The sequence below is a fragment of the Vidua chalybeata genome, chromosome 24 (assembly GCF_026979565.1).
Source record: "Vidua chalybeata isolate OUT-0048 chromosome 24, bVidCha1 merged haplotype, whole genome shotgun sequence".
Classification (NCBI taxonomy): Eukaryota; Metazoa; Chordata; class Aves; order Passeriformes; family Viduidae; genus Vidua; species Vidua chalybeata.
Window position 1 is genome coordinate 1,597,877 of NC_071553.1, and position 10,766 is coordinate 1,608,642.

The window sequence follows — 10,766 nt, forward strand, 5'->3', positions numbered from 1 at the left end:
GACAGGACAAACATGTGTGTCCATATCCCAGTGAAATTCTCCCCTTGCCAAACTTTTATTGAGCACGTCGGCCGCCCCTTTGATCTCCTGCTCGGGTTGGTTTCTCAAGCACTCACCCTCGCGAGGCAGTGAGCCCAGACACTCCATGCTCTTGCCTAAACGGTGTCATCATGCCAAGCCTGGGCCTTCCCCTGGCCACACAGGGGACCACAGGCCCCGTGTCATGCCTGAGTTTGTTTTTGTGCTGGTGCAAAGCAGGAATGAAGCCAATTAAATCGACAAGTGAAAACATGGTGCATTTGAGAAAAGGGCCAGGCCTGAACTCTTCCTTCTCACACAGGAATCTGCAGCTGGTCCTAGTTTGGTATCTCCTGAAGATGCCTCTAATGTGGTCTTTGCTGTCTCACTCCATCCCTGAGGAGAAGACTGTGCCTGTTTCCAGCCCTGCTCGCTGTACCCCCCTCAAATGCCTGTTCCAACTCGATAGATTGATCGCATTTGTTCTTTTGTTTATGGTCCTCGAGCCAGTTTTCAACCCACATGAATGCTCATATGCAAGCCAGTTTGGATTCATCTGCCAAGTAATATTAGTAAGATACAGCTCCTTAATGAACAGGACACTGAACACCTTCACTCTATCTCTTTATATTATAAACTGCAAAGGTTTTCTGTTTGTTCCCTCCAAACCTTCAGAGCAGTTTTCACTTTTGACTCTCTTCTACTTTTGGTGCCCCACTTGGGGTACCTCAGAACATAGTCAGTCATATGGAAAGCAGTTTTCAGGAAAACTGGAGCCAGCTATCCCAACTAGCAAGGATTTTTCAGTTGCTGAACACTCTCCTTGGTCTAAATGGAGTAGAAATAGAATGGAAATCTCTAAATTTTCAACACATTTTGAATTTGATTCAGGCAGCTGCAATATCTTGGCCTCATTTGTCAATGTTCATGATAGACAACCCCTTAGAAGCCCTTCTCTCCTGTCCTCACCTGCACCTTAGCCAGTGCTAAGGACAGCCCTCACAGCACGCACAGGGATGAGCTTTGGAAGGCTTCGTCAGGGGAATTATCCTTTAACTCTTTCTGTGCTTTTGCTCACCCACTGAATTGATGAGCAAACCATCCTCTGCCAAGGACTGGTGCCAGCCAGGGGGACAGAAGGTCCTGGATCAACCAGAGCTGATCTCCTTTTTGCCAACAAGTTGTATCCTGGTGCCTTCTCTGCACAGGAGCTGTGCAGAATCCTGGGGGAGCCACAGAGGCCAAGAATTCAGAGCTGCAGCTCTTTAGCTACGGCCACCTGGAAATGGAGGGCTGTGCCAGGCAAGGTGACTACCAAGGGAGCAGTGATTCTGCCTCCAAATCTCAGCATGGCCAAACAAGGTCACGGCCCTACAAACATTTGTGTCTCCATAAGAGACCTGTCCAGCCTGATGTGTCATGGAAACCCACCAAAGCTGCTGTCTCAGGAATTCCCTACTTCAGACACGTTACTGCACTGCTCCAGAAACAGCTTCTCACAGTGCCAGCACGTGTGAGCATTGCTCAGAAATGCCAGCCCTCCTGCCACGGAGGAGCTGTCACTCCCAAAGGAGCCGTGCCCCACTGCCAGCATCACTACAGTGCTGCCTCCTCCAAGAGAGACATTGCCTTGGAGTGAGAGCCTGTGCTGCACAACCCCCCAGAGTGGGTGTTCCAGATGCCTGGAAGCTGATGTGGGAGTGGGGGTGCTCTAACCACAGGCAAGGGCAGCCAAGAACAGTGCTGGTGCCCAATAAGCTGGGATGGCTCCATTGGACCCACATGGGAAGGGCAGTGAGAAGGGGGTTCCCTCACAGGTGCAAGGCAGGAGAAGAGGGCTACTGCATTCACATTCCCAGCACGCATGCCTGCATTTTATTTCATTTTGCTTTTGTGCTATTTCTTGGTCCCCCAGGCTGGCAGAGAAGGCGACAGCGGGTCCTGAGCGTGCGGTGCTGAGCCTGCCGCACTGCACTCCCCGTGACGGTGAGTCCCTCTGCCCTCGGGGCCCGAGCAGAGGCAGGTGAAAGAGCCAGTGGCTGGGAAGGGGTCTGATCTTGCCGCTGTGCCCCGAAGCAAGAGGTGAATGGCAATGAACACCTGCCTTTGGCTGCAGTTTCTCTTCTTGGCACCGAGCACTCGTGCTTGGATTCAAAGCGCGGTAACAAAGCCCTTGCCGGCGAACACATTTCAACATGTTATTATTCCCAGGCCGGCTTTCAAGATCTCTTTCTATTCCTTCTGTACTGATTGCTCTTGTTTCTCTTGGCTCCCAGCTCTGGCTTTTCAGGCTTCATTAACTGGAATTTATTAGCAACTTTAAACAATCTTCCTGCTGCCAAAAAGAGAGAAAGAAAAGAAGAAGGGGAAAAAAGGAAAGAAACAAAGAGGAGACATACTAAACTCTGGGCTGCTCCCTGCCTGTGTGAGGCCCAGCTCTGAACACCTCTATCTGTGCAGGTTTTCTTTGGAGGGAAAGTCTGGTGAGTGCCTGGGCTGGGACCATGCCTGCTCGTGCAGCCTCTCCTGTCTCTGGAGGTGGAGGCTGGGGGCCAGAGGGGAGCACAGCCTGGTGCATGGCCACAGAGAGCCCCTCTCCCATTGCCTCTTCAAAGGCAGCTGAGTCTGGAGAATCTGGTCTCTGGGTATCCCCTGAGCATGAGAACTAATTGCAGTCACAACACCCTCCTGAGCAGCTCTCAGTAAAAACAAATGGCCCACAGGGCCCACCTGAGGGCCTGCTCTCATTGCTGGACCATGAAGCACTGGCAGTGAAAAGAACTTTACCCAGACCACACAGGGAGTGAGCTGGAGTGGTCCCTGTACCCTCAGCTGTGCCCTAACCACAGCATCCCCTCTGATCCCATGGGGACACGTTTGGTGTCCAGAGCAGAGAGGAGCCAGTGCAGAAATGCCCTGTGGGACACAGCCTGGCTGGGTGTCACGGGTGGCTTGGGTGATGGCTCTGCTGTCCTCAGGACCCTCACGTGCCACCCTGCTCTGTTTTTTTCCTCACAGGCCTCCACCCAGTGCGGGTGTGTGCAGAGGATTAATGTGCTCAGGGCTCAAGTGGGCCCAGCAATGTGGATTTGCAGGGCTCCACAGCAGTGAAACCTGGCACATTTGTCCTCGTTGTGCATGGGACACATGTGCTTCATCCACCCATTTTTGCAGCTGTCTTCCCCGTTCCCATTATTCCTTTTCCTCGGCTGAATCCCAGCTCCATGCACAAGCTCAGCCATGAGTCCAGCTGATCTCTGACTTCTGTGAAACTTCACTTTCATGAGGAGCCTGGGGTGATGCTAAAATAGAGGAACAGAAGGAGAAGAAGTGGTGAAAGGTGTGAAACACCAGCTCTCCTCCACGAGACCCTGGGCTACTGGGGCTAAATCTAAGGAGAGAGTAGAAAGAATCAGAGAATCATGGGTGAGAGCAGGAGGGGAGAACCGTGAGGAGGAGCTAGAGAACCTGGGCTTTCTTTGACTGTTGAAGAAGATAAGGGATCAAGAACAAGGGGTGTCAAGAGTTCCTGGGATGTTTCTGAACATTAGATAATTTCATAGAATCTTGAAAAGGAGCTTTGAAAATCTGGGTTGAAATTGGCAATTTTTTTTCCTGAGGAACTTTTGATTTTTTTCGTAAGGTTCAAGCACCAAAGGTATCTTTGGCAATAAAGGAAATATAATTTGAAATTCCAGTTTCTTTTAGGGCTTTACCCAAAGTAAAAGACTAAATGCTAAGAAGTAACATGAAGATGAAACAATTTTTTCTCTCTCAGGCTAAAAGAAATTTTTCGGGTTGACCAAAGTCCCAGAACATCAGTTTTGGTTTACCTTGAACTGAATTTTGTAAATTTTGTCTTCGATTGCTCCAGCCTATTACTCACCTGGTTTATCCAGCAGGTAATAGGGAACTTAAAACTGTAGATATTGAATGATTAGAGAGCATCCAAAGGAGGGCAGTGAAGGTGCTGAAGGGCCTTGAGGAGAAGTGAGTGAGGAGCAGCTGGGGGCACTTGTTCTGTTCAGCCCCCAGAGAGGAGGACGAGTGGCAGGCACTGATCTCTCTGTGACCAGTGACAGGACGCAGGGGATTGGCCTGATACTGTGTCAGGGGAGGGAATTGGCCTGACAGAGTTCAAAAAGCATCTGGACAGCATGCTTGGGACCAAGCTGTGACTCTTGGGGATGGTGCTGTATAGGGCTGGGAGCTGGACTTGAGGATCTTTGTGGGTCCCTTCCAACTCAGACTATTCTGTGACTTTGTGACGCTGTGTAGAAGGCAGACTGGGGCCATAATGCCACCTAAAATCCCTGGGGATGAGAAACCTGCTGAAGGCTTTCCATCTAACTGAAGACAGGCACTTGCAGCCAGGATGAGCTGCAGCAGAGCCCTCTTCATTGTCAGTACTTCCCTGCTGGAGGGGTACAGGCAGGAGGGCAGGCAGGCAGGTCTCCCTCCTGCCCAGGAGACACTGCCACTGGGATAGCTGGGTTTGGGATAGCTGGGTTTGGGATAGCTGGGTTTGGGATAGCTGGGTTTGGGATAGCTGGGTTTGGGATAGCTGGGTTTGGGATAGCTGGGTTTGGGATAGCTGGGTTTGGGATAGCTGGATTTGGGATAGCTGGGTTTGGGATAGCTGGGTTTGGGATATCTGGGTTTGGGATAGCTGGGTTTGGGATAGCTGGGTTTGGGATAGCTGGGTTTGGAATAGCTGGGTTTGGGATAGCTGGGTTTGGGATAGCTGGGTTTGGGATAGCTGGGTTTGGAATAGCTGGGTTTGGGATAGCTGGGTTTGGGATAGCTGGGCTGTCCCTCACTGCTCAGCAGGGGTTTCTGCTCTTCACTCACTTGGCATGTCCCAGCACAGGCAGCTCTGCCATGGGGATGAAGACAAAGGGCTTGGTCTCGTGTGCGTGTCACCCTGGCAGCTACTGGGAATGTGTCCCAGGCAGATGAAATCAGCAGAGATCTGAGCTGTGAAACCTGAACAAACTTCCCTTGAGGATGTCTAAACTAGCAGGATTTATTTGCTTGATTCTTATGCGTGTCCTGGCACAGAGGGTGATCCCAGCCTGAATGTCATGGTCCTGATGTAATGTGGGATGAAAATTTTGTGAAGATATAAATGAAAAGAGGAAGGGAAATGCCAGGCAAGTTGCACTATTGGTCAATGACAGCCCTATGAATGCTGTACAAACTGTCCCTGTCTAGCTGTTGTTGTTGAATCACTTTTAATTTGCCGTAATATACAAAATCCTTCCTTGCTTGATTTCATATAAATTACTTGATTTCCATAAATAGGAATACTATCTTACTGCTATCAAATTCAAGCAGGCACTTTACTATGCACAGGTATATGATGCTGCAGTTTGCATTTTTTCTCCTAACTGTGATGTTAGTCCTTTCCAAAGGGGAGCTTGTGACACACTGAACCTCCAGTAAAATGTTATCTAACAACTTCCAATTATTTTTTCAGACTTTCCTCTTTAAATTTTTCCCCTTTGCCTGTTTCATTCATAATTATTTTTGGCTGTGGGAAGCTGGCTCTTTTGGAACCTATGAATATTTATTCGTTGCTGGTTGAGGCTGCTCTGTTTGTACATGACGTAATCAGGACACGGTTGCTTGCAGCAAGACAACTGCTAATTGTACCCAGCAGAGTGTGGTCTGTGTGTGTGAAGCACCCACAGTGAAGGTGCTGGGTGCCCACACTTCGACATGGATGTTGATAAAATGAAAGGAGAAGGGCTGCAAGATGGGTGCAAAGTGCTGAAGAGCCTCCCTTCTGTGGGCAGCTCTGGCTCCAAAGCCAAAACGGGATCAAAAATGCCTCCTTGTCAGCCTGTAAATGCCTGCTGGGGGTGGGGGGTGGGGGGGGCGGGGCTTGGGTGGCTGGGGTCTTTACAACTCCAATTAATTTGAAATACAGACAGATTTCAAATTCAAACCAGTTTGGATTCATTTGCCAAGTAATATTAGTAAGATATAGCTCCTTAATGAACAGGACACTGAACATCTTTGCTCCATCTCCTTATATTATAAACTGCAAACTGTTTATATTATAAACTACAAGACCATTTGAAGTAAAAACCTGTAATATAAAATCACAGAATCTTGCAATGATCTGGATTTGGAGGGACCTTAAAGATCATCTCATTCCACCCCTGCCATGATCAGGGACACCTTGCACTAACCCAAGCTGCTCCAAGCCCTGTCCAACCTGGCCCTGGACACTTCCAGGGATCCAGGGGCAGCCACAGCTTCTCTGGGCATCCTGTGCCAGGGCCTCCCCACCCTCACAGGTGTTAGGGTGATGTCTGCCATTCTGACATTTTGGAAAATACCATTTATGAAATGCCGGTGCTGTGCCTTGTGGTGGCAGCAAGATCTGATTCAGAGAAGTGAAAGTGTTTCATTTAGGCAGATTAAGTTGCAGAAACTGTTATATACACAGTAAGTTTACAACACACATCAAATGAAGCATTAATATTAGCATTTCATGAATGCAATAACAGCATTTTGAAGAAATTGTGTTTTCCAACAGAAGCTGTTGTGTTGAAAGTACCAACGGCATGAGAATAACACCTGGAGGTATTTCTCATGGTCAAGTGGAGTAAGACCATACAGGTGCAATTTACTCATGCAGAAATGGTCAACCTCAACATTCTGCCCCCTGGGCTCCCATTTTTGGGGCTCACAAAGGATTCCAGTGGTTTCTTGTGCTGCTGGTTAATTTTCACACTTTCAGAAGTAGGGCCACTCCTTCACTGACACACAGCCACATGCTGATCCCCAGGACTGAGATTGCTGCTGTGTCTGAGTGTGTCTGCTCAGACCTGAGTGCACACTGGTGCGTGGTGGGACACCTCAGCCTCTGGGGAGAACTTTTGGGACTTCAGTTGTGCAGGGTGGGTTCCACCTGGCCGGCGAAGCGCCAGGGGTTAATGTATCTCTGGGCTGCAGGAGGCTGTGAGGGGGACCCTGTCTGCTGAAGGGTGAGTGAAGCTCTCTGTTTGCTGGCTCTGCTCCAGTATGGAGGGTTGATTTTTGAATGAGAGATTAGGTCCTCTTTTATTCTGGCTTTTGGCAGACGCGCCACCTCAGCCTGAAAGTGACGACCTCAGTGAAACCCCTAAACTGGAGCAGCAAATAAACCCTGTCCCAGCACGCAGTGTCCTTCCACCTCAGCCTGCAGCTGCAGGAACAGCACTGGAAGGTGTGGCTGGTGCTAGAGGACCCTGTGCAGTATCCCCCAGCACCCCCAGCATCCCTGCCCGTCACCACCCCGTACTCACAGCTCCTCCAGGAAGCGCAGGTGTCGGAGCGCGCTGGGCTGCAGCTGGCTGATGTTGTTCATGCTCAGGTCTCTGGCAGGAAGGAAAGACAGAGGTTTCTGATCAGTCACGCAGTGGTTTGCATAGAATGAACCTCAGTGCCAGGCTCTGTGGCCCCTCTCTGCTAAGTGGGAGGGTGAGAAGCCTCTGCAAACAGCATTTCAGCATTGACATCTGATCACAGCCTGCGCTCTGCCTGCAGAGGGATGGAGAGGAGTAGCCAGAGAGAGCTGGCTCCTTCAGGGTGGTCTGCCTGAGCTTCTCCAAGTTATGAAGCAAGTTAGGACATTTCCCAACAGCATAGGCAGTCTTGCTGTCTCACAAGTTTTGGAGAGTGAACAGGAAGCCCCGTGACACTGGAATAGGACAGCATGTCCTTGGGCCCAAGAGCATCTCTGTCACCATGGCCATGCCAGCCCCCACAGGGAGATCTTCCAGTGTGTGGACAGACATCTGCTTTTGAGGAGACAGCAGCCCATGAGAGAAGGGGTCCATCCCACTGGACTGGCTTTCTCTACACTGTGCAAACCAGAGAACCACACCAGGACTGAGGGGCAGAGGTTGGCTCAGTGGGTGACAAACTGAGGTCGGGAGGTGGAAGGAACCAGGCTGATTGTACTTGTCTCCCTCTGCCATCTCCAGCTAAAGGCTCATCTCCTCTGCCTGGGTTCCAATAGAGCCTCTCTGGAGGAGGCTGTGCTGGTAGCCAGAGGGTCCAGGGTGGTTCTGAAGCCCCCTGCACGTTACAGTCACCGTGAGCTGCCTGTGCAGAGCTCTCCCCATCTCAGGGTGTGACAGCAGCTGAGTCTGTCCCGAGTGATTCAATACACAAGCTGCTATTTGGAGAAAACAAGGATGTTTCAAGGCTGTTCTTGGAGTCTGATAGCTGCAACCCTGCCCTCATGAGCAGTTGCATGTGAAGAAACCCACGCTGCTCACCCCAGCCTAGACCAGGCTGTGTTCAGGTGAGCAAGGGAGCACTGACCTTTAAAGCTAAGAGGTAAGATGAGGCTGAATTAAAAGCTCGTGTGGTTAAACTCAATGGGAATAGATGGGGCATATCCCCTAGTGAGCAAAGCAATGTGGCAGTGGCATCTGGGCTGCTGGAGAGCCTCGTGGGAGGCAGAAGGGGCTGCTCTTTGTCACTGTGCACAGACAGGGCACAGCTTGGCTCCTCCCTGGACTGAACAGCACAGCCTGATGGGTGTGATGGGAAAATGAGGAAAAACAACAACAAAATAAAGGCAATTTATTTACCCTGTCCTTCTGTAAGCCTCACAGACTTGTGAGCCTGAGGAATGACGTTCCCTGTCCTCCCAGTGGCACTGGGAATGTCTTGGCATTGGGAGGAGGCTCATGCCAAGGACAAGGACAGAAACACAAAGGAGAAAAGCCCCCCCCCAGGAGAACCCAGCAACACAAGAGGGACCTCTCTGAGCTGTTCCACCTGCTCAGAGCACCTGAGATCTCACAGGTCACATTGCAAATTATCTGGAGCATCTCATCTGGCTTTGGGCTCTGGCTAGGAAATTGCTTCACTGAAAAAGAAGTTCACTGAAAAATCTACTGAGCTGCCTTTGTATTCCTCAGTAAAGAAATGCTGGAGTTTTGCTGGTAAAGAGCAGAACACCTGGGGGGCATAGGCTTCTACATTTTGACCACTTTCCACAAAAAAACCCAAACCACCATGTTCTGACCAGCTCTATTTGGCATTGGTGGAGGCAGGTGACACATCAGGAAGGTTGGAAATTGTCTTTGCATATTCTCTGGAGAGGTGTCCTGTGACAAAACCATGCACTTTCATGAGCCCTTTTGAAAAATACTCCTGGAGAAGTTTACTTTTTCCTTTATAACTTTCTCTTCTCCAAAGAAGTAGTAGAAAACTCACAAAAATCTACGAGAATTCAAAATTCTGTTTTCAGAATGAGTGCAAAATAAAATTATTGCCTGCACTGTTCTGTGTGCAATGCTTCAATCTGTATTTTGGTGATGCTGGGAGACAAGGGTTAAAATATTATTTTGTGCTGCTTCTATTTTTATTTTTAAACCCCCAAGGGCAGTTGCTACTTAGCACCCATTAAAACATCTTTTTTTCCCTACATCAAAGTGTCTCCTGTTTGTGTTGTAATGAATCTGTCTGATGTTTTGACATGTTGTGGAACAATGTGAAAATAATGAAAATAATGTAAAATGAAAGACTGTGAAAGAAAACACAGATCTGAAACATCCAAGATCTCCTTGAAACTGTGAGGTATATTCCTTAAGTTGCCTTCTGCTGGCAGTGTAGAGAATACCCCTTGCTTGCCACTTTCCAAGCCTCAGGGAACTGCCTTCTGTGTGCCCAGGTGCTCCCCAGGTGTGATGGGGACAGCTGGACACCTGGGTGGGTGGTGGCTGCAGGGATGTCCAGACTCATCACTCTGGACTCATCAGGATGGGACTCATCAGTCCCAGACAGCAGCAGGGCTGTAGGGGGCTGAGGATATGGGAGGTCAAATACCTTTTACAATCCCAGATGGTTTGGGCAGGAAAGGACCTCCAAGCTCATCTCGTTCCACCCCCTGCCATGGCTGGGACACCTTCCACTCTCCCTGGTTTCTCCAAGCCCTGTCCAACCTGGCCTTGGACACTTCTTTCCCCCTGCCCTGATCCATACCGAAAAGGAACAAAATACACTGGTTTCTGAAACAAATCTTCCAAAAGGCAGAGGAGAGATGCCATTGTGCCATCACTCTGCAGCCTCACAGCTCCACGGCACGTGGCTTTTCTTTAAAAGCCCCCCTTCCCTCCCACCCTGCAGCCCTGGAGCTCCTGGCCACAGGCAGGTCTGGGACAAGGGGCTCTCCCCCACCATTTCTTTGGGCAGTGAAGAAAAGCCCAGCCTGTATTTTCAAGGTTGTTGCATAGAAAATATTTTGAGTAATTTTATTGAAAAGTCACTGATGTTTTGGCTGTTTGAACACTGGTGGTTTGCAGTCCTGCAGGACTCAAGTGTAATACATCTACACTGACAGCCCTGCAAAGGGCACCCCGAAAGGGCAAATCCTGGCAGTGGTTTCCAGCGGATGAACAGCAAGGCAAAGGTTCCAGGGACTCAGTTTTGCCATTAACTCTCCAGTGTGACATCCTGCAGGGACCCCCCCACCAGCCCCTCCAGAGCAGGGGACATCACACCCGACTTGGTGTGGTGGAATTCCTGGCCTGACCGTGGTGTGAGGACAGCATGGAATGTGCAAGGACAAATGGTGTGAAGGAAGAACAAATTCCTCCAAGGGCTGGAAATAAACTTCCCAAGCACAGCCCTGGACCCGGTGATTTTTCTAGCCACAAAAGTACGAGATGTTTCTCCACAGGCTGTCCATGCTTGTGTGAAAGCTGAGGCACAGGATTCTTGCCTGAAGTGTTGTGGGA

At 49.8% G+C, this 10,766-nt stretch overlaps 1 protein-coding gene across 1 annotated transcript in view; it reads right to left on the minus strand.

Annotated features, from left to right (window-relative positions):
* LGR6 (leucine rich repeat containing G protein-coupled receptor 6) overlaps positions 1–10,766 on the minus strand; it is a 155,373-nt gene that overhangs the window by 91,684 nt on the left and 52,923 nt on the right. The window contains exon 2 of the mRNA XM_053963709.1: positions 7,317–7,388. Within this exon, the coding sequence (XP_053819684.1) occupies positions 7,317–7,388 (72 nt within the window). The remainder of the gene's footprint in view (positions 1–7,316; positions 7,389–10,766) is intronic.